Source organism: Lontra canadensis, unplaced genomic scaffold (genome assembly GCF_010015895.1).
Source record: "Lontra canadensis isolate GAN:19392208 unplaced genomic scaffold, GSC_riverotter_1.0 scaffold104, whole genome shotgun sequence".
Classification (NCBI taxonomy): domain Eukaryota; kingdom Metazoa; phylum Chordata; class Mammalia; order Carnivora; family Mustelidae; genus Lontra; species Lontra canadensis.
The window spans coordinates 2,531,877-2,556,270 of record NW_022631098.1 but is presented as its reverse complement, the minus strand read 5'-3'; the positions used below and the strand labels follow the sequence as shown (position 1 = coordinate 2,556,270).

The following is a 24,394-nucleotide window of genomic DNA, read 5'->3' as shown; positions in this document are numbered from 1 at the left end:
ATATATATATATATATATATATATATATATATATATATATATATCTCGCCCCTGTTGCCTATCATTTTTGTTCTATCCAGATTATAATCAAAGGCTAGAAAATCACTTCTTTGAAACTAGATAGCTTGCCACTGCTGGCAATGCAGTTAGCCGTTCTGCTAAACCATGCGTGACACCCAATAAATCACATCATTTATTTCAATGCGCATTCTATAATCTTTGTTCTGGAAGGCTCATTTGTTGTATGCACAAACCAGTGAAACATCCTTCTAATGTTCCTTATTTCGCGATTCATAGTTGAATGACCTCTTAAGGTATGCAGCAAGTCACGACATTTCAGAATCCATGTATAATATTTTTAAATGTGCATACTATTTCCAAAGCTGTTAAAAGAGTTAACTCCCAGCTCAAAGTCTGTCTACTAGACAAAATATGCACAGAAATGTTTGCATGTTCAAAAATTAAGAAAAAAAATTTTTCCCTTTAAAGGCCTTTTTCATTAGGTTTCAGGTGAAGTGAGCTGTTAGAAACTCAACTTTGCACAGTTCCATATTTGGTTTTATTTCTCCTGATGTATCATGGAAGTACTGAACAAAGTCACACATGGATTTCAGTCTCGGCCTGCTACTTAATACCTTACGTCACCTTGGACAATTTTTAATTTTCTCAATCTATTATTTACTCTTAAATAAAATCCCATCAATACTACCTCCCAATGTGTTGTTGGGAAGACGAAGTTGAGAGCACATCAAACTGCCATGTAGCAGAGTCATGTCATGACTAAGTGCTTAACACCATGTAAGCATTCAAATTTTAGCTTTCATCACTCATGTTATTTTAAGCACAGTGAGGCTAACTTGATAAAATATAACATACGTTAATTTTTAAAAAGAAATGTGAGATTTGCTCTTTAAATAAAACTTCCTTCCCGAGAATATTCAGTTTCCAAACCATAACATAAAAGCTTGACTGACTACTGACCGTTTTTCTGCTCCGACTCCTCATCCAGTTAGGATGCTCTTTCCACATCGCCTCCTCCTTCCTTCCCCTCACTTCATCTATCTGCTGAAATAGAATCCAACCTCTGAATCCTAACTCTCTTAACTCACTGCTGGCATGTTATGGGAGATGCAGAGACAGAGATCGTATGTAGATCTCATAACCTCAATGTAAGCAGAAGCATGATGAAAAGAGCTTTATAACAGGGACTCAAATATCTGTCCGTTTAATGACCGGGTAGTGGTAAGCACAACATAAATCTATTTCCCTTCTTCCTTTCCTAAAGTATCTACTGCTGGGCACTCTAAGAATTAAAAAGTAAGTTTCACTGAAAGTGAGAATTCTTTGTATTTGTTAATCAAAAGGATTTCTAAGTCAAAAAAGTAATTAGGGAACATTAAGTCATATTTATAGACTAAAATTTCATTCCTAAAGACAATTTAATAAAAGTGCTACGCTTTCTAGAAATTTAGCCTAATATAAGAAATTATAGTAAGTGTGCTAAAGAAGCACAGAGCTGACTGACAGTTTCCCAGGTTACTCTAAGAAATACATAATCTTTTTAAAAATTAAAGAATAAGATCAAGTTATCTGCGAACTGCACTACTTGAATATCTGAAGCATAACCATGAAACCTAGAAGTAATAGAAAATGGTGAATTTTAACTTTATTATATGGTCCATTCCAACTAAGGTACCCAATTTACCAACGACTTACCCTTTGAGCTCTTTCTTTTAAATCTTGATCTTGTGCTAAAAATGCCTCCAATTTTTTCTGGATGTCTATAAGTTTTTCTGGGTTGATTCTTTATAACAACAAAAAAAAAGGTTAAACTAGGACATCTCAATTTTAGAAACTGAAGATAGCATATAGCATTTTCATAGTCTTCTCAATATTTTTAAATCTATAACATTATTTCTCATGTAGGAGCCAGAGTAGACTGAAATTACACTAGACATGAACTTGACTCACGTATTATGCATAACTTGGGGAGGGGAGGATCAAGATCAGAAATCTTTTCTCAAGACCCCATGCTGAGTGAAAGATACTAAGGTTAACATCCAGTTATCATTGGTTACTTCTTATGTCCATGAAGTTGGAACATAGCCTCTCATGGGAGATCTACTGTCCATAAAATAAATGAAATCTAATGTCATTTTTGTAAGTATTTCCATTCTCAGTCAAATATCATAAAACTGGTTTTAAATAATAAGTAAGAAGTCAAAAGATATAAATAATGTTTTCCTTACCTGGAAATTAGGTAACAGAATCATTACTTAACTCCACCAAGGGAGGTTACAGGGAAGAATGAAATTCTTTCAGGGGTCTAGGTCTCACAAAAGAAATCCCACTTGTTTCCCTGAGTTAGACTGAACCATTTTTGCTTCTGCAAAACCAGGGTGGTGGTAGGTGGGGATGGATGAGATGTTCTTTACTTTCTTTTAATTATAAAATCAAAGACACAAAAGGTAGAAAACCCTCAATGAGTCTCAACAATTAATAACTCACAACCTTGTTCCATCGAATCCTTACCCAAACCTTCCACCCCACCCTCAACCCCACAAACACCTTCCAAGTTACTTCCTTCCAAGTAAAGCCAGTGTTTCAAGGACCCCAGTGCAGGTGAAACTCCGATCCTGATCAATTCTGCTGACAATCTAAACACCTTCAACAGACAGCACAATCCTCAAAAATGGACATATAACCCTACAAATCTTATCCAAAAAGTATAATCCTCTCAACCCCCAATGCCTGCTGAAGATAACAAGTTCTCTGTTTCATCATATTTTCTCCATAAGCAATCTTCGAAAACTTGTTTAAAAAAAAAAAAAAAAAAGCAAACAAGAAAGTCACAAACCAGACAGCAGAAGACAAGAGGGAGGAGGAAATTAAGTGTACATAATTCAACATAATAATTCTGTGCCTCCGTTCTCCTAACAATCACATCAAGACAGCCAGCAGTTCTTACTTGATTTCCTTCACAGGCACTTTCTTCTGGAGAAGCTGCTGCACCATCCCTTTTTCTTCTGAGGGAAGCAGAATTAATAAGGCTTCACCATCCTCTTTGTACCTAAACAAATAAACAAAAAAATCTCTTCCACATCAGTGCAATCTACATTTTACATTTTAATAGTCTGATGAACATGCAACACAGAAGCAACTTTACCTAATTAGTAAATTTTAGGAATATCAATTTTTTAACTTCTGTGACAACAGAAAACTAAGGCTCTAAGCATCTTTTTCAAAATCTCACCACTAAATAGAATTCTGAGTGACTTTTAAGCTACACCACAGTAGGAGAGCCAGATCCTAAGAAACAAATCAATTAAAAAGAATTTCTCCTTTTTTTTCCTTTAAGCAGAGAGAGGCAGAGATAGATAGAGAGGGAGAATCTTAAGCAGGCTCCATGCCTAGCACAGAGCCCAGCACAGGGCTCGATCTCATGACCCCAAGATCACAATCTGAGCCTCAATCAAGATTCGGAGTCTTAATGGACTGAACCACCCAGGTGCCTCTAAAAACAATTTCTTAAATAGCTCTGTGTCTATAGCAAAAAGAAAATTTCCCATTCAAGCCACAAGAAAATCATAATATAATTAGTAATTTCAGAAACATGGTACCTAATACATTAAGGAAATCAAATAATCTTTCTGGGGATTTTATACCTTGGGAGTAACCTTGTTTAGTGGTGTCAGTTTTAAGAAAGGGATCTCTGCTCGAATCCATGTGCTTCTTCTCTTCCTTTACCTAGTATAATTCTTACTTCCTGCTAAACCACCAGAAATTTCTATTTAAGTGGGCCACACTACACCCACAGGTACTTGCGCTTTAGTGCCACCTGCATACAGATTTCCCTGATAACTCTGTGTTGGCCATTGTGTGCAAGGAGTAAAACAAAATGGAACTGGGGGTCTGTGTAATTTTTTTTTAAAAGAAACAAAAGAAAAAGTATTCTCATCAAAGTACTCTGTTCAGGGTTCATGCTATGAGGAACAAATTTTTACATATAAATAAATTATTTAGTGAGAAAGGTGCCAGGCATAAACTGCGAGCAACACAAAGAGAAAGAAGAACAGCCCTATCTTCAGTGATCTAACATTCGAGCTGACTAGAAAACACAAACACACACAAAAGCAGGAGATCCCAGAGAACGTCCCCCAAGATGGTACATTACTAAATGTAGGAGGACGACCAATAAATGCCACAAACTCAGAAGTGGAACAGACCACTCAGGCTTAGTCAGAGAAAACATAAACTTGTCAGAGCAGATAGAATCTGAGGAGGACCTTGAAAGTCAACCCAAATAGGGAAAAGCTAAGGTCTTCCAAAGGGGGAGAATAGCATTAACAAAGGAGTAGAAACCAGAGAATACAAGGCAAACGTAGTTAACTAAACACAGGAGAAAACCAACGGAAGCCAGTGTCACTAAATGAACAGCAGAAAAGAGTGCCAGAAAGGGACATCAGAGTCTGGTTTTGGAGGACTCTGGACACCTGTGTCTAGAGAGCTAGAATACCACTGTACGTAAGTGCAATTTTATCATTGAACACTGGAGGGGAAAACTGTCAACTATGTTGACTTACTGTAGGTACCATAAAGACAGAAGAGCAATTTTCGCCTCATGCTGATTTCAAAACTCCACTCCTACACACAAGGTGAAATTCCAGTGTAATATCTTTACAGAAATATCTGTATGTGTACATGCGCACACACAGAGAAAAGCATGAAATAAAATCTACCAAAAGTGCTAAGAGTTCTCTTTAATTCATAAATTTAACAAAATTTTAAGGGGCCACTAAATGCCAGGCACTAAAACTGACATAGTTCTGGCTGTCACAGAGCTTACAGACTATCAGGGACAGACAGTAAAACCGGTAACTAACAATAAAGTGGTGTGAGTGTTACGGTGGGCATACGGGAAGCAGTAAAGACACGATCTAGAGCTCTACTGAATGTTGTCCAGGAGTCAAGAAAACTGCCCCAAGCAAACGACATCTAAGAGCAGAAACCTAAAAAATTAGGAATTAGTCAAATATTAGAGAAGAGTCAAGTTTTCTGCGGAAAAAGGCAGCATTTGCGCAAGTCCTTTGGATAGTTTCACCTTCTCTGTGCTTGTTAGCTTTTTCTAGGGTTTCTAAATTCATGTGTTTTAAACAGGGAGAGAAAGGAGTAAAGCTGAAACACACATTTACTCCTTTTACTGTTTCATAAATGAGAACTAATACCAAATACTTTCTCCTCATTTATTTCAACACCAAATATTTCAATTCAAAATGTTTCATCATCACTTATTCAGAAGAAATATGAATTTAAAGCATGTCCCCTACACAGCATTGGACTAAACCATCTGTGAAGGCAGAGATCACTAGTATATGAGGTAGTAAGATGACATCCAGAGCAGACAAGGGATGTGAGAGCCTCTCACATTCCGAAGTCGGTATGGGGTAAAGAGAAGTCTCGAAGGTATCAAAATAGCATCCACTGAAGCCCAAGGATCTTCAGATGGACTGGGAAGCAGGAGTAATAAGCCTAATCATTACATCTATCTTGTCTACCCATTCATACACCCAGGGATAATCTGGAAAAATGGATCAGGAGTCAAGTCACACAAGAGCCATATCCAAACCTTTTTACAACTCTAACAGCTAAAAGATAGATCTGCACAAGGTTAAGACAGAGTGCAGCACTGGAATTTAAAAGAACAAAATTCACATACGAAAATGGAAAAAAATGTCAAAAGTCAAATCCTACAAGGCAAGAATCTATCAAAAATATCTTCACTGGCCACTTAACTATTCAACATCACACAAGTCTCTTCCCTGTAGCAACGTAAAGCACAAATATCTCCTCCATGCCAATACCCAAAAATTTCCAGTAAGCTTTCATTTCAGAAATAAAAACATCTCTAAGAAGAAACCAGAAGCACATTTCTTTTCTTTTCTATTTTTTTCCAAATGCTTACAAGGATAGTCTATTTACCCATGAGTTAGCTTTTTGTATTTCAAAAGCAATATCCAAGGACTGAGGCTTGGTATATGTATAAAGAGAAATAAATGTTCTTCACAAGATCTACATTTTGGAACTCCAGATTAGACAGGTTGTTGTAAGAAACATTCTAAGCAACAAATAAAAAGCCCTGCATCTGAAACACACACACACACACACACACACACACACACACACAAATCTCATTTTTACCATCAGTAGTAATATCATGTCACATTTATGCAGCCTTTTAGAATTTAGAAGGAACTTCATTTTACATTAATTTGCTAGTCTTTTACATGCAAGCAAGTGGTAGAGGAAGCAAATAAATTTCTGGAAAGACCAGGACTTACTTAAAAAAAAAAAAAAAAAAAAAAAAAAAAACAGAAATCTAGAACAAAAACAAAAACCACTGGCTAATCATTATATATCAGAGGCTTTAAACTTCCAGTTCATTACCTTTTTCAGCTCTACCAAGACTTCCTCCAGAAAGAAGGGTCCTTAATAGGTTGATCATGATTGTCTGACACCAAGAAGCTTACCTTCACATCCTACAGCTCACTAGCATTTCTAGCTAAACTTGGGAGACCCATACCACTGACTTCTGGGTCCCAAGAGTAATTCTTCCACTGAAATAACCTCAAAACAACCTCTGGCCAGAGGAAGGAGAGAAAGCCCTGCCGTTCTGACAATAAATTGCCTTTTACCCAATAACCACTAGTCCTCAACTACTCCAATGCCTATTCCCCAACACACCAACTCCACGCCAGCTGAAACTTTAAGTGTCCCTTAAACTTTGTCCACTCAGACCTCCAACCACTGCTGTAGCAAGATCTGGCAGTGTTCATGACTACCTGGCTATTCTCCGTTCTCCCCGCCTGGTTCTCCAAGTTACAGATCAGGCTGGAAGAGAATGTTAGAATAATTCCCTTCTTGTAATTTTAAAAATACATATGCAAACATATATGAAAATTGTTGTAGGTGGTGAGATGCAGGTGGTATGTTCTGCCAACATCTAGAATCTATATCGTGAACAAACACTATTTTTATAACAAAACACAAATTACAAAGTAGAAAGCAAAAAGTGTATATGCGTTTTAAAATCTACATTTTTTGTGCCATTCTCACTTCACTGAACATCTTAGTATTTATCTTAGTACTTAGTACTATCAATATTAGGGTACTTCCTTATCTCCACCAGTATATCTGAGGACATATATGAACATACTTTTCCCACCCACCATACATTTGTATCTAAAAGCTGCTCACTAAGTATCTGGTGAGTGGACAGATGAAAACAAGCCACCAGAGGGTGCATAACCAGACTGGATTTAGAGTCAAAAGAACTGAACCCGAGCCCCAGCTGTACTATTCATTCATTGGCTCTGTAACTGTGGATAATGAGTCACTTTATCACCATACACTGCATTCTTATTTATAAATTAACGGTTTGAAGGAAAACGATCCAGATCCCTTCAGAATCTAAAGTCCTATACCTGTTATTCTTAACATACAAGCTGTTGTCACAATTTAAGTAGGACCAGGAGGTGGAGAAACAGAGACGACTCTTGGGCACACTGTGCGATTCCAAAGCCTTCTTTCTGTGCCCCTCCCTGCATCTCCTTCTCTCCTCCCTATGCCTTTACCTTACCTGTGGCAACAGCCCCACGGCGCCTGTCACTGAGGGACAACAGTGCACTCGGCCCTGCAAAGGCACACAGGCAGCCACAGGAATCAGACTCCAACGCTTCTGTTCCTCGTGCACAACGTGGCACAAAGGAGAGCGTATTCCGGGAGAAGGGGGATCTCTGACTCATAGAACATCTGAAGACTCTACACTAGATTTAAAAGAAAAGGACAGACTGGGAAATATTCTGGGAAAAATAAAGTCACGTGTAGCATGAGATCTTGGAAATACAGGAGGTATACCAGAAGACATTCAACAATTTGAAACAATTCAGGGGAACTGGAAAGAAAGCAAGTTGGCTAACGTGTGTCGCATGGAAAGCTTCTAACAAACTGATGACGAACAAGGATTTAGGGAATTCACAGAGAAAGGGCAGGAATCATTAGAGTCCATCAACTCTGGCCCCAGAATTTTAAAAAAGACTAAGTGTTTATACGTTAAAAACAAGAAGAAAACACATAAAAGTAGTGCCTACAAATTATACTAGGTGAAATTATACTTTCTGGAAATTACTGAAAGAGGTGATTAACCCCATTTTATAGGAGAAGAAATTGAGGCTTAAAGAGATTAAGAACTGGTCACAGAGTCCAAATCCATCAGGCAGCAGAGCCAGATCCAAAACTAAATTTCTTGACTTTTTTTTTTTTTAAGGACTTTATTTATTTGACAGGCGGAGATCACACATAGGCAGAGAGGCAGGCAGAGAGGCAAGCAGAGAGAGAAAGGGAAGCAGGCTCCCTGCTGAGCAGAGAGCCTGATGCGGGGCTCGATCCCAGGACCCTGAGATCATGACCTGAGCCGAACGCAGAGGCTCAACCCACTGAGCCACCCAAGGTGCCCCTAAATTTCTTGACTTAAAGAGACTCTTGGTCAACTAGGGAATATGTGTCTCTCAGATTCCAAATAAAAAAGGAAAATGGATATAGTTTTAGTTTACCTTCATGATCATGAATGGCAGCAAATTTAAGTAAGGTATCTACCTACCTTCCTTCTTCCAGCACCTGGCTTTCATGCCTTCTGGAAGCCCCACCTGAGAGCAGCAACCACTAGATTTTACTAAATGAAAATATCTGGTTTGGGGCACACCAGCAAGAACAGGAGTCATAGGGTCAGAAAGACCCAAGTACAAATCCCAGCCCTGGCATTTGCCAAGGGATCTTAGACACATTTTACCTCACAATCCCTGAGAAATCATTTCCTAACAAAACAGCCTCTCCCACAAGACCAATATAAAGACCAAATGAGTTCTTCTATTTGTTCACTTAACAGATATCTGAGTGTCAGAAAGTAAATGGCTAAGCCACAACCCGCTCATTCCCTTAGGAAAGAGGATCCTCTGGCTGAAAATGAGAAAGTGACACAGTCAAGTCTCCTCATAAATATACGAATGACAGGCCTCCTGGGAAACAAACATGGCACACGCTAGCATGTGAGCCCTCACCTACAGATACTAAGGACAGGATGTCCCAGGTCTGTTTAAAGGTGTGGATACAAGGGATAGGTCTCTGTAGGCAGCGTGTGACCAAGTACACCAATGGCCCATCTGTGGAAGGGATAAACAGCACAACCAGCTTAGCGACTGTGAGGTCAGACTGGGCCAGAGCCTACCCTGAGACGTTGAGAATGGCCCTGTGGAACTATGGTGGAGGTCCCAGACCTCTTACTGCTCACAGATCCCTTACCATTCGTTACCTTCCTATATCCTTGAAACTGTGAGGAAAGCTTGATATTAAATGTGATAGGCAGCTACTAAAATGGCTCCCAGAAATCTGGGCCTTCTTGCATTCACACCCTTGTGACCCTCCCCACCCTGAGTAAGGCTGATTTGTGGAATCATTAGGATATGACAGGTAAGATGGAGTTTGAGTTTCAAGTCTAGGTCACAAAAGACACTGCTGCTTCCACTTTATCCTGTCTTACTCTCTCCCTTACTCTCACTGATGAGGCCATCTACTATGTTATTTAAAAAAAAGCCCCACAAAAAGAAAAACCACAAGCAAGGACCTCAGAGGCACCTGCAACATGAATGAGCTTGTCATGGGACCCACCACCAGCTGAGCCTGCAAGTACTGTGTGACACCTTGACTACAGTCTTGTAAGGACACAGATGAGCAGCCAGGGATGAGCCGCACCTAGATTTCTGATCCACAGAAATGGTTCTTGCTTTAAGCCACTGTACTGTCCTACTGCAGTAGCACAGTATACTGTGGTTATACTGCAGTAGCTTAATTAATTTTAGGTAAGCTCTGATTCCTGAGTCTGATTTGAGAAAGTAATTGTGTTATCTCAACCGTCTACTCTGTGCCAAGCCCTGTTTAAAGCACTCAAGGTATATCAGTTAAGTAGACATATTTCCTTGCCTCTATGGAGCTTATATTCTAGTGAAGAGAAAGGAAAACAATATACTAAGGAAAAGCCCTAGTATATTTGAAGGTACTGGTATGGAAAAAAGAAAGTACAGAGTGAGGTGAGGAGGAATGATTAGTGCAGGTTAAGAAAGATAGCCATGCAGATGCTCAAGGAAAAACCATTCCAGAAAAAGAAACAGTAACTTAAAGGGGCCTTGGAGGGGAAAAACATGCCCAGCATGAAGGAGAAAGAGCTCCACCAGTGTGGAGCATAGGGGCAGAGGGAAACAGAAAGTACAGTTGGAAGGGCTTGAATACTATCAAGTCATTCCTAAGAAATATCAGCCCATTTATCAACCTCTGTAGCTAACCTGGCCCATCTCCATCCCAGCTCATTGCTTTTTGATGCAAAATAAAGAACTGGTTTTACCCTTTAAAAAAAAAAAAAAAAAAAAAAAACTTCAAATTTCTAAATGGCAACCAGACCAAGGCAGAAAGCCATGTAAAGAACCATTATCCAGGGGTGCCTGGGTGGCTCAGTGGGTTAAGCCTCTGCCTTCAGCTCAGGTCATGATCTCAGGGTCCTGGGATCGAGTCTCTCATCGGGCTCTCTGCTCAGCAGGAAGCCTGCTTCCCACTCCCCCCGCCTGCCTCTCTGCCTACTTGTGATCTCTCTCTGCCAAATAAATAAATAAAATCTTTTAAAAAAGAAAAAAAGAAAGAACCATTATCTACCTAGAAGAAGCAGGCTGAAAATAAGATCTTCATAAATCTAAGCTAAAGGAATTAAAGAAGCAAGAATTTCCACCAGCAAAGATTGCTCCCATCTCATACCTAAGATATTCAGGGTTAACCTTCAGTAAATTAAAGCTCATGGAAATTGTCTTTTACTTTTATTATTTCAATTTACAAAACAATTAAGGACACTTTTAAAAAATTCTCTTTATTATCTATTCCATAAAGTACCAGTATTTTCCACAAACCATAAACTCTTCAAAGTTATCACGGCAAAAATTTGAACGACTTTGCATCTTCACCTGTGCCGGTTGCTTTAAACTGCTGCCCGGGAGCAAGCGAAGCACAGAGTTGGCCTCTGCTGCCCCCTCGTGGAACCACACTCTGCTATCCACACCACTCACAAAGTCTGCGATCAGGCAGGAAAGGCTTAGGGGAATACCACTGGAATTATTTTACCCCAACTCTAGAAAACAACAGTTGCTCATATATAAACACATCATTTTTTTTTAAGTAACCTCTAGGCCCAACGTGGGGCTCGCACTGATGAACTTGAGATCAAGAGTGGCATACTCTACCAATTGAGCCAGCCAGGCACTGACTCTCACCCTTTATATTTAAACTCCCAACAGTTACATATGAACAGTTATTTATAACTCATATCTTCCATCCACAGACCTCTACTCTCCAAATAAAAGCACTTAGAAAAAAGAGGAGTGGGGTGAGTGAGCCTGGGTGGCTCAGTGGGTGAAACATCCAATGCTTGATCTCAGCTCAGGTCTTGACCTCAGGGTTGTGAGTTCAAGTGTTGCACTAGACTCCACACTGGGCGTGAAGCCTACTCTTAAAAAATAATTAATGAATTAATTAATTTAAAAAAAATTTTTTAAAGAGGAATATCTAATGTATGCCTACTTTCCATTACCAAATTTTTTTTATTTTCAAATGGGCATCATCTTAAGAAATGGAAAAGCTTGGTTTTATGAGTATCAAGCACTGCAAGCCCTAAAGACAATCATTTTTAAGTACACTGTGTCACAAAATACAGCTTGATAAAATTATATTCATATTCCTTGCCTCACCTGTCTCTAAATGAGATCACTTTGTTAAAAGGGGTGTGGATGGTTAAGGAAAAAAGACAAAATTTTTCTCAATACTAAGGATCAAGAGAATTTTAGGTGAATAAATTAAAACAAAGTACTTCAAGACAAGTACCAGAATCACCATTTCCACTCAGCTAAAACACATAAAGGAAAAAAAGATTCCTCAAACTTTAGCTATTTTGCCACAAAGCACTGAATTCATTTCTCTATATTCATATATTACAGCTCACCTCCACAAGTAAACACTATCTGGCAACCCAGTTTTAATTACAGCATAAACACAGGATTTTAATTAGTTTCAAATTTTAATTTAGCCTTATTCAATTCAATTATCTAGTCTCATGGCCCAAGAAACTTTCTAATTATCTGTAAGCCCACTAATGGCAACTTTTAAACTGCAATTTCACTATTTCTCTTATTAAACTGCCCAAGAAAAAAAAAGGATTGCATATCCTAAACATTTCCACTGACTACTCATCTAAAAGAGTCGATTCAAACATTTTTAATTGGTTACAAGGGATCAAAACAGACTTGTACTTTAAAAATTAATGACATTAGATATTACAATAGTCTTTCAAATTAGTATTTTCTCTTCAAATACAATCGTGATGTTGCTGTAGCTACTCTTCATCTCCAGTCATTAGGACCAATTTAACCTTCACCCTGGTATGTTCGACTACATAAGATTTTCAACAACCTCTCTGGGAACCAAAAACCTTGAAATAATCCTCTCTGGTCAACTATTTTCTGATGCAGTGAGATGTCCAATCATTTTCATAAAAGAAGAGTCATTGTAAAATACTATTTAAAAGTGTTCTATAGGGTGGCTCAGTCGGTTAAGCATCTGCCTCCAGCTCAGGTCATGATCTCGGGATCCTGGGATCAAGCCCCACGTCAGGCTCCCTGCTTAGCGGGAAGCCTGCTTCTCCCTCTCCCTCTGCCCCTCCTCCTGCTTGTGCACTCTCATGCTCTCTGACAAATAAATCAAATAAATAAATAAAAGTGTTCTATAGGGGCACCTGGGTGGCTCAGTGGGTTAAAGCCTCTGCCTTCGGCTCAGGTCATGATCCCAGGGTCCTGGGATGGAGCCCCGCATCAGGCTCTCTGCTCCGCAGGGAGCCTGCTTCCTCCCCTCTCTCTCTGCCTGCCTCTCTGCCTACTTGTGATCTCTGTCAAATAAATAAATAAATAAATCTTAAAAAAAAAAAAAAGTGTTACATAGAGAAATGCATTTGCCCTGTCTATCTCCACACCAAATGGAAAAACTAACAAGCCTGTGTACCCCTGGAGCAGTATGCTCATGAGAAGCCACGTCCCACCTTATCCAGATTGCAAATGTGTGCACTGGTACATGTACGAATTCATACATACCACATATTTACTGAAGAACATGAAATATTGGAGGAACATTCATTCCACCAACCACCACTCACCACTTCTGAGTCTCTCACTATGAAAGATAACCCAAACAGGTGCCCATATGAGCATCAATGATACACCACCCACCTTTCTATAAAATGAAAAACAAGACCTCTGTTTTAACCAGGTCCAATTTCCTTAGACCCCATGAGAAGTCAAAATGTCACCAGTCTACAGGCAAGTCTGTCTGAAGGCATGATGACACCATATACAGAACCCACTTCTAACTCCACTGCTTATTCAAATTATATTGTTAATTGCAATAAAAACACTTTTGACCCCAAAGTACATAAATCCTATTTTTTTTCATAAATCTTATTTTTAAATAGCTTTAACTTTCACTATTGTACTATCCTCTCCCTTGATGCTGGACACAAGAAATGTGCTAGACTACATTTTGATTATGGGCCATGTTTAATGGCCCACAAGGTAAATGTGACTCAAGCAATCAAACGTTATTAAGACTAAAGATGAATAGAATGAGAGCTCTATTTGTTCTCAGGTGACAGGACGACATGAAAAACCTTCACATCAGCCAAAACATACAACAAAATTCACCAGATATGACCAAAAATTTTTTTTCTTCAAAGTCATCCAAAAACTATGGATTCAAAGAAATTTAAAATAACTACACACTAAAGAGATTTAATAGAGAAACAGGGACAGGGGACACTTGGGGCTACTTGCTGGAAGGGACACAGGGCAAGCAGAAGGGCAAGTCTGCTGGAGATGATACTTTCTGCTTGGAAGATGGTTTAAATCTTGGGTCTAAAGATCCTGCCATCTCTGGGAAACCATTCAGCACAAGTCGTGACTTAAAAATCAGAAGAAACTGTTGGCAGGCAGAACAACATGTGGTGTCTCTTCCATCATCAAGTATCAATGTCTCACTGACAACTATGTTATAAATACTCATCCAGCTTCAATGAGAAAGTAAATGCTACAAGGTAAATCCAAAGAAACAGTCCATCTGCGGCAAATCATAAACACTCATAAACTCACTATGATTATTTAAATTATTCCCAATTCTTAACCTTTACAAAGGTCAGTAAGATGAACATCTTTACTGAAATTTTACCCATCTCTTTTCTTAAGATCAGTGTTTCAATGTTGAATGTGAGGCATGAGGAGGAAAGCTAAGGCTTTGGTAATTGTTTCCAAATGCTCTCCAGAAAGATGCTAATCAGTTACCATTCTATCAACAGCTTACTTCTCCCAACTGCAATAGCAAAGCAATGAGTCAGCATACCTACCTGGCGGTTCTACCTGCTCTGTGAATATACGTGTTGGCATCCTCTGGACAATCAAACTGAAGAACCCAATTCACAGCTGGGAAATCTGTACATAAGGAATGTCAAGTTAGGAAATAGTTTCAATATCTACCATGCTGTACTACTTTTTTTTTTAAGATTTTATTTATTTATTTGAAAGAGAGAGAGAGGTTACACAAGCAGGGGGAGGGGCAGAGGAGGGAAGAAGCAGACCCCCTGCTGAATACAGAGTTCAATGCAGGGCTGGATCCCAGGACCCTGAGATCATGACCTGAACCAAAGGCAGATGCGTAACCTACTGAACTACCCAGCTGACCCACTATTTTTATTTTACAGGATTATTTGCCAGGGCTATCCATCATATCAAACTCATCTGTGAATTTTATTAAAAATAAAATTAATTGCATGAACCAAGAGATAATAAACAATTCTCTTTTGATAGGTAGTGTTTGAATATGAAGATTATTTTGTATCTGACACAGAAGAGATTGCTTTGTGTCAGACAAATAAAGAAATATCCTGATATTTAATTACCTAAAAGGACCCACTTCTCATGGGCTCCTGGTGAACTATAAAACTGAGTTCTCAATTTAAATGAAACTTTACTTTCCTTGCTCTTCCCATCTCCATTCAAACTAATGATATCTTTCTAAGTCCCTTTTTCTCATTTCTCAGCAATAATTATTCTGTACACATATTTGGCTACAGAAGTTTTCATTCATTTCCAGACACTGTGTTCTCAACTGTGTCTCTCTCTGTCAAATAAATAAATAAAATCTTTTAAAAAAATCTTTAAAAATAAAAAGAAGAACAGGACACGCATGTAACAACTCAAATTTACCTCCCATGCTGCACCCTTACTGAAAAAGCTACAGGGAATGAGATTTTATTTACTTTTTATTTTATTTTTAAGCAAGCTCTACACCCAGTGTGGGACACAAACCTACAACCGCAAAACCAAGAGTCACATGCTACACCAACTGAGCCAGCCAGGCACCCCCACAGAATGAGATTATAAATGTTTTAAAAGAGAATGAGAAAATAAATCAAGAAAGAGGAAGAGATCTGGATAGAAGAGTCCCAGGATGACAAATGTGTATGATGTTTATGGAGAAACAGTCCAGGTGAGAGCTGAAGACAGAGGCTGTAAGAGGGTCTCAAGGAAGAGAGAAACAGGACTGCATCTGAACTGTTAGAAAAGTAAGCATGAGACATCTGCTAGGACAGTTGAGAAAGATCAGAACTGGGATCACAAACTAAGCAAATCTTAATTAACTATTAACTTAAAAACATAAATAAAAGATTGGAGACAACTGGTATACCACTTCCCTCAGCAGACTATTACACAGCCCAAACCACTTAAATACAAAATGCTGATTTTACCAAAGTCCTGGCATAATGATAGAGGCTAGAGAGCTTTAAAAATATGCATACTTAGCTACAGCCTCCAGTCACACAGGAATGAATGCATATGATGTCTGAGATATGTTTTAAAATATTCCCAGACCAACAGGGAGATGAGAAGAAATAAGGGAATTATGAAAAAGATCGTCAGTAAAGCTGGGTAGTATATATGAAGATACACTGGACGTATCATTCATGTGTATGTAAAATCTGTCACAGTCATTAACATAAAGTAACTGAAAAATTTACCACCTATTTATTCTCATGTTGTATTCATAAACTTCCTCTAATTTACTTCCGTACCCGCATCCCGCCACCATAAAGCCACCAGCTGTAAAACAGTATCAGTGGCTTCTTGAAAGCTGAAGTACATTAAGCATGTTTTTAAAATAAAAATATTTAGTGACAAAATGTGACTTCAAATATTCTTGTTAAGTTGTAATATTTTACCAAGTTTCCAATTTTTGAAGAAACAGAGTAGTTTTTCCCCTTATCTTTAAACCTTTAATCCTCCTTTGATTTTGTGGGCTCCTCGGGATTCTAGGATTATTTTCATAAACAATAAGCACACAAAAGGTGAAAACATATTTTTCACTGATAGAACAAGAGAAGAAGGACCAATTATTTGAATGAAACTATGAATTCCCAAATCCATCCCTTTATAAGCAAATTCTATAAGACACGATTCCAGAATATTTTCTGCTAAGCTCTTACCCAGCCCCCTGGCGGCAATATCAGTAGCAAAGAGCACAGCGGCTCTCTTGCGGACAAATTCGTTGTAGACTTCCATCCTTCTCATCTGCTGCTGGCGGCCATGCAGGGCAAGGATAGAGATGCCAGGACGGAGCCGGCAGAACACTCGGTACAGATACTGAACCTAGACATGAACAGAGAAAGGAGTTTGGTACTTCGGGACAGCAGCAGCACAGCAAGCTTATGAGACGAACAGCAAAAATGCTTTAAGGAGCACAAGGTTCACCAATTAAAAAATGTGGAGCAGAGAAGGGAAAATGCAGTCTTAGAGGTGAGGTCTTCAAGCACTTTTTGATCACATTATTTTCAATGAGAATTTATTTAAAAATATGCTCCCTTTACATTTTCAACTTGATAGTGGACATTTTTCCAAATGTAATTAATTGCAAAAACTGTAATTTCTGATATATTATAAATGCTGAGAATTTAAAATAAATTTCTTACACATGTATCAAATAGATTCTAAGTAGCAATTTGATCCCCACAATCAATTTTAAAATACGAAAAAATAAAGGTCATGCCTGTGTGAAAGAAGGCTCCTCAACTTCACTATGAACCTAAAACTGCTACAAAAGAAGTAAGCCCTTGAAAAAATTAGAGACAAAATAAACTCAAGAGAAAGAAATTTTGCATTTATTTTCCTCCTTGAACTTTTTTTTTTTTAACTTTATTTATTTATTTGACAGACAGAGATCACAAGTACGCAGAGAGGCAGAGAGAGAGGAGGAAGCAGGCTCCCTGCTGAGCAGAGAGCCCGATGTGGGGCTCGATCCCAGGACCCTGGGATCATGACCTCAGCCAAATATTCCATATACATCCAGAGGCAGAGGCTTTAACCCACTGAGCCACCCAGGCGCCCCCTCCTTGAACTCTTATGTCAACTTTCTGACCCCACAGAATTTTAACTTAATAGTTTTATGCTTCAAAGTCTTTTGATTATATTAACAATATTCACAACTTTCTACGATAAAATAATGAATATCAGTTTTAATTTCTAATTCCCTGTGGGCATAAAGCTATTAAAAATTCTCAGACTAAGCTATACTTCATTAGTATAAAACTGACCAGTACAAGAAATGTCAGAATTTGATAAAAAGCAAAACAAAGAGGTTCCTGGGTGGCTCAGTGGATTGAGTGTCTGCCTTCAGCTCAGTTCATGATCTCAGGATCATGGGATCAAGACCTGTGTCAGGCTCCCTGCTCCATGGTGAACCTGCTTCTCTCTCTCCTTCTGCACCCCTCACTTGCAAGTGCTCTTTAAATAAAGAAATAAATTTTTTTTTAAAGGCAAAACAAGAAGAACTAATTAACATAATAATTTTATTATACAACATTGGATGTTATTACATCTCTTCTTATATGGAAGTAAATGGAACTGTTAGCTTTATTTCTCTTTAGTTTACATATTAATAAATGAATACTACTAACTGATAGATTGAGGCAGAGTACCGCATTATTTTATTCCTATTTTCTCTTTCTAATATGCATGTTAAGAAAATCTCTTCATGAAAATAAAGAAAATGTACTAGAAGGAACCATCGTGCACTGATGGTAGGAATGCAAACTGGTAGCAGTCACTAAGGAAAACAATATGAAGGTTCCTCAAAAAATTAAAAATAGGAATACTATATGACCCAGCAATTCCACTATAGGGTCTTTACCCGAAGTAAACAAAAATACTAATTGAAAATTATATATGCAGCCCTATGTTTACTGCAGCATTATTTACAATAGCCAAGACAGGGAATCAAGTGTCCATGCAGAGATGAATGGATAAAGAATAGGTGATACATATATACAATGGAATATTACTCAGCCATAAAAAAGAACGAAACCGTGCCATTTACAACAACATGGATCTAGAAAGCATAATGCTAAGTGAAATAAATCAGAGAAAGACATATGCCATATGATTTCACTCATGTGTGGATTTAAGAAAATAGCAAAGACAAAAATAGACAAACAAAAAACAGACTCTTTAGAGAACTAGTCGTTGCCAGAGGGAAGGTGGATGAAACAGGTGATGGGGAATAAGTACACTTATCATGGTGAGCACTGAATAATATATAGAATTACTGAACCACTATATTATACACCTGAAGCTAATGTAACCCTGTATGTAAAATTATACTGGAATTTTTAAAATAAGTTTAAAAAAAAGAAAATGTACTGGAAAGAACCTTAACTCTTTGAACTCCTATATTCCAAAATGATAAATAAAATTTCTAAAAATCTGTCATCTAAGAAGTCCATTAAGTCTCCCTACAAATTTTGTTAAAAGTGAAGAATGGTAAGCCAACTGAACCACAAAAAACCTGTTACCTTATCCTTAGAGCCATTCGCTTTCTGAACAGCAATGCTCCTGGTGCCAGGAAGGTTCTCAGGTCCTGAGACAATGCACCAGGAAGATGACAGATGGATGCACTCATGCCCTTCTTTTGCAGTTATAAAAGGGCTATCATGCAAAGGAAGGAGGGGAAAGGTGAACCTGAAGGTGAGAGACGCACTCTCAGGCAAACCAAGCTCAAAAATGCATATGCAAACCTAGGAAGGGTCAACTGAGAGCATGAAAACTTTCTACAGTTTGCATCTCCTGAATGAAAAATGTCCTTAAATTCCTGTTCTTAAAAAAGTTTACTGAGGTGGACAATTTTCCAAGATCACTCTGGTTAGAATGTGCGATAACTATAGGAAAGAGAGTATGGGAATGAAGAGACCAGCCATGAGTAAGAGAAAGTTAAGCACGGCTTAGATTTAGCGATAGCATGAGGTGCAGTGAGAGGTGGTAGAGCTAATGCAAGTTACCACTATATTGACAATGAGACGAAGACAGACAACAATTAAGGATTCAGTCATTTGAGATGGGAAAGAAATGGGAGGGAGTAGATCTTCAGAATATGAAATCGTAAATTGCTTTTCTTATTTTAAACTTGAGATACCCTCAAGATACTCAACTGGAAATCTCTAGTATTTAAGTGGATACACAAATCTGGGGCTCAGGAGAGTGGTCAGGGCTTGAGATGTTGATGTGGCAGGTGTTAGAACACAGATGGCATTTAAAGCCATGGAAATGAAGAGGTTTCCTAAAAAGAGTAAAGACAGAAAAGGACAGAGTACAACAGACAAACCATTACTTATCTTTCCCATAAGCTGGAGGGAAATTTACTGGTATATTTACCTCACTAAGTACTTAAAAAGCTGTAAGTCTAGAATCTACCTACTATATGCCAACAACTATGTATGCTCAGGTAATCTGAAATATAGAGAGGTAAGTGACATAAAAATCACTCAAGGTCCCTTCTCTTTAAGGGAAGAGACTTTCTTATTTATCACTGAATGCTTTATTCAAGCACATGGCTAGTGTTAAACAAATGTGTTAACTAAATTTAAGACATATACCCTATGGAAGGATAGAGGGAAATCGCTGATTATAACAAGGGGATCGGGAGTATCACAGAAGGACCTCCAGATGTAACATTTGAGCTTAGCCTTACAGGACATTCAACACATTAATGTAAAGGAATGCAGGAGGGCATTCCGGAGATCAGCATGATCAAGGACATCAAAGCATGGAAATAAATGGCACACTCAGTTCAGTATTCATGGAGGGTAGGTGTCGGATTATAAAGACCTGTGGTTAGTCCAGCCATTCAATGGTTTGTTCTACCAGTATTCACACCTATTTATCATACTCCTCACCGCCTCTAGCACTATAGTTATTAGAACAGAAGAAACTGCTATTTATCTAACGGAAATCGTCTATTTTAAAAAGGATGATTCAACATGAATTTCTTAATCATTCAGTACCTCTTTACAACTGGAGAAAAATACAATACTTTTCTTCTTCAGGTGGCTTCTCAAGAAGGAATACAACACACTTATTTTTTGCTGCAGCTCACAAACTATGTAGTTCTGTTCCAGAGTGGCAGGGGTGCTTATGGAAATAAGAGGAGGAAAAACATGAAAAATATACCACATTGGTTACCTTTGAAATCCAGACCCCCGGGGTGGGGGGGAATATATATATATATATATATATATATATATATATATACACACACACACACACACACACACACAGCAGCATGTCTTTCCAACAAATTTCTCATACACATACATATACTGTGAAAGAGAATGTTTTAGAAATTAGAAATAGAATCAGATTATCACAGTTTTGCATATCCTAATAAAATAATGGATCTAGGCAATAATCATCACTCGCTGCTAAAACTTTAAGATTAAAAAGCTATCATTCCTGCCATAAAGGGGTTGTTTGTATCAGATTAATACTCTGGTGGCTTATAGCACTAACTATAAAGCCTGGATTAAACACAAAACAAAAAAACAGAAAGCAACAGAGAGCAACCAAGGCAGCTAGGACTTGAAGTACTGAAAAAGACAACAGACATACCCTGAGGCAAGCCCCACATTAATTACCACTTTCCCCTCAAAGCATCTGCTATCTGCAAAACACAGGAGAGCAACCTTAGGCCTAAATACGACAGTCTAGCTCCTAGAGAGAAGTAGCCAACAAAACACTGAATCTTAATTTCTTCATACAATTTTCCCATGAGAAGTGTGACAACTCCTAAACACACATACACACACACACACACACAGCAAAATGAGTGAAAATAAACAAAAAGCACCAAGTGAGAAGCTCAGAGCTGAGCAGAGATCCTGGCAGTCTCAGGACTAGGAAGTTCAAGCCTGCCCGGATGGAACAGCTCTGCTAACCCACACCTTTCAGCTGAAAGCCCCGGAAGGGCAATAATCCAGCCGGAACTCAAGGCAGAACAAACACAGAAAAGAAACAGAACAGCCCCAGACTCTGAAAGCCAGGCTAGGGCGCCTGGGTGGCTCAGTCACTTAAGCAGCTGCCTTCCGCTCGGGTTATAATCCCAGGGTCCTGGGATCGGGTCCTGCATCGGGCTCCCTGCTTCTCCCTCAGCCTGTACTCTCTCTTGTTCCCCCTGCTTGTACTCTCTGTGTCAAATAAATGAATAAAATCTTTAAAAATAAAAAATTAAAATAAAAGCCTGGGTAGCCCAGATCAAGGTCATCTGTCCTTACAACATCTACCTGCCACCAAATAAATAAATAAATAAATAATCACTCATGGTTTCGCTGAGAATCAAAGATAAGAAAATCTTAAACAATACACAGTATCTTCAAAGGAACAAGAAAACAGTCAGCTTACAATAATGGAAGTTAGAACAATATAAAGGTATCTTTGAAGAAAAAAACCTGCCAAGATATCCCTCCAAAATAAAGAATAAAGAGGTCCTCCGAAAAGTCAAAACAGAATTTTTACACCAGTAAACCTGAACTAAAAAGGAAATTCTTTTGTGCACAAGACACAAAAATATCACAAGAATAACTATTTGGATAAATATAAATAAATACTGATGTTTCAAAAAGTAATAACAGCTTACGGAGTTTAAAATGTATGCAATTAAAATATTTCACAATGAAGGCACAATGGAAAGGGGTAGAAACTCAAATAATATAAGTTATAGATCAATGAACTAAATCCTCCAGTTGCAAAGCAATTATCATACCTGATAAGAGAACCATATGTTGCTTACTAAGTTAAGTCTAAAATATAAGGGGGTATATAATGTAAAGAGTAAATGAACAGAGGAATCACCATGCAAACATGAACCAAGAGAAAGTTGCTATAGGGAGACTAGTATCAAACTAGACTTCAGTGCAAAAGTATTAGTAGAGATAAAGAGCAACACTTCGTAATGATTAATGATGCTAACAGGAAATGTTAATACTAAATTTCTATGCACCTAATAACATAAGCTCAGCATATCCATCTCAAATTCGAAATGGTTCATAATTCACCACAGAATTCAACTTATACTCATTGTAAAACACAGCAAATTACAATGATCCAAATATAATCTTTTCTCAAAAAAAAAAAATTTTCATTAGAAGCACCATTTCACTACAATAGCAATATTAAAAAAAAAAAATACCGGTATACTTAGAAAAATACACAAAATACACAAAACATACACAACTTCAGAAAGATTTAACTTTTAGGGGCACCTGGGGGGCTCAGATTGGTTAAGCCATGCCTTCGGCTCAGGTCACGATCCCAGAGTCCTGGAATTGAGTCCCATATCGGGTTTCCCTTACTCTGCAAGGAGCCTGCTTCTCCCTCTCCCTCTGCCTGCCACTCCCCCTGCTTGTGCGCTCACTCGCACACGCTCTCTCTCTGACAAATAAATAACATTTAAAAAAAAAAAAAGAAAGAAAGAAAAAAGATCTAACTTTTAAATTACTTTTCTGGTCCTGCATGATTTGAGAACAGATACTCTATAATGTCTTAAAAATATTCTTGACTATGATTTTCCCATGGTGTATTAACCAAATTAATGGCTGGAAAAGAAACTTCAATAATGAGACAAAATTCACAATATCTGCTTTTTGTAGCACTCTGGTGAAAAGGAGATTAAAGAATGCTACAGTTATTACCATACACCCCACAGTTGTCAATTATGTCACTGAAGACATGGTTTCTAAAAGCCCCATTGTAAGTGATGGAACTGTATTTCAATAATCATCACCTAGGTGGCTCAGTCGGTTAAGTGTCCAATTCTTAGTTTCAGCTCAGGTCATGATCTCAGGGTCATGAGATCAAGCCCTGCTTGGCGCTTCACACTCACCACAGTGTCCCTCCCTCCACCCCTCTCTCCTCATTCATGTGCAGTCTCTCTCTCTCTCTCTCAAATAAAATCATTTTTAAAAATCATTTTTGAAATAGACAATATTTGCATTCAGTTTTTTCTAACTCTGCTCTATAAATAATAACCCATTGTTATCTACAGAAATTAGCAACAGTGATACTGCGTACAGTTAGTTACCTTAAATGATGCAGTTTAGCGACCACCTAATGACTGAAAAATTCATGTCTGGTAAAAACACTAAAGGGTCTTGAAAACAGTGAGAAAACAAACAGCAGAAAGATCAAAGAAGATAATCTAAAGACCTAGGCAATCTTTAGACTATTAATTGTACCAAGAATGTCAATAGCTATCCCAATACAACCTTATAAACGAGGGCCACTGTCTCCTCCACAGTAAGCTAAGGAGGAAACTACCTCAAGAATCTCCTGCTATGCCCTTCCTGAGTTCTTGATAACCAAAGATACCAGCACCTAGAAGATCACCTAGAAGCATGGAGTCTGGCCTCTTCTAGGGCTTTCTTTAATCCTAGACATATATTAGCTGAACAAAGTTTATGTGGGCTTCCAGGCCCACATTCTCAGCATTTAAAAACCTTCCAAGAGGATAACCCACCCTTTTCTTTCTAGACTAACACTTCATAGGAAGAAATAGAAGTTGAGATAGAGATAATGGTAGGTTGAATTGAGATCTTCAATACAGATCCTACCTACGTTCACCAGAAAATATTTCTGCGAGTCAAGAATGTCCACAATCTACAATGATTCATACCAAATATACATACACAAACTTCCACTTGTATCAAAATACGCTTTAAAATCCATTTCCCCCAATCTATTTCCCACATAGCCACACAACCCCACTGCCCCACATTTTATGCAGGTATAGTTATTAATAAATACCTGTTAATATCTTATGGAAAGAGATGTTAATATCTTATGTTCCCCAGACCATATTTTGAAAAAGACTGCACCATAGTATTCCCACATTT

At 38.2% G+C, this 24,394-nt stretch overlaps 1 protein-coding gene across 1 annotated transcript in view; it reads right to left on the bottom strand.

The window, feature by feature from the left end:
* The window catches only part of DDX10 (DEAD-box helicase 10), a 268,604-nt gene that overhangs the window by 224,721 nt on the left and 19,489 nt on the right, over positions 1-24,394 (bottom strand). Inside the window, exons 7-11 of the mRNA XM_032838466.1 lie at positions 20,513-20,639; positions 16,667-16,829; positions 14,531-14,615; positions 2,969-3,070; positions 1,717-1,804 (exon numbers count right to left, since the gene is read on the bottom strand). Of these exons, the coding sequence (XP_032694357.1) occupies positions 1,717-1,804; positions 2,969-3,070; positions 14,531-14,615; positions 16,667-16,829; positions 20,513-20,639 (565 nt within the window). The remainder of the gene's footprint in view (positions 1-1,716; positions 1,805-2,968; positions 3,071-14,530; positions 14,616-16,666; positions 16,830-20,512; positions 20,640-24,394) is intronic.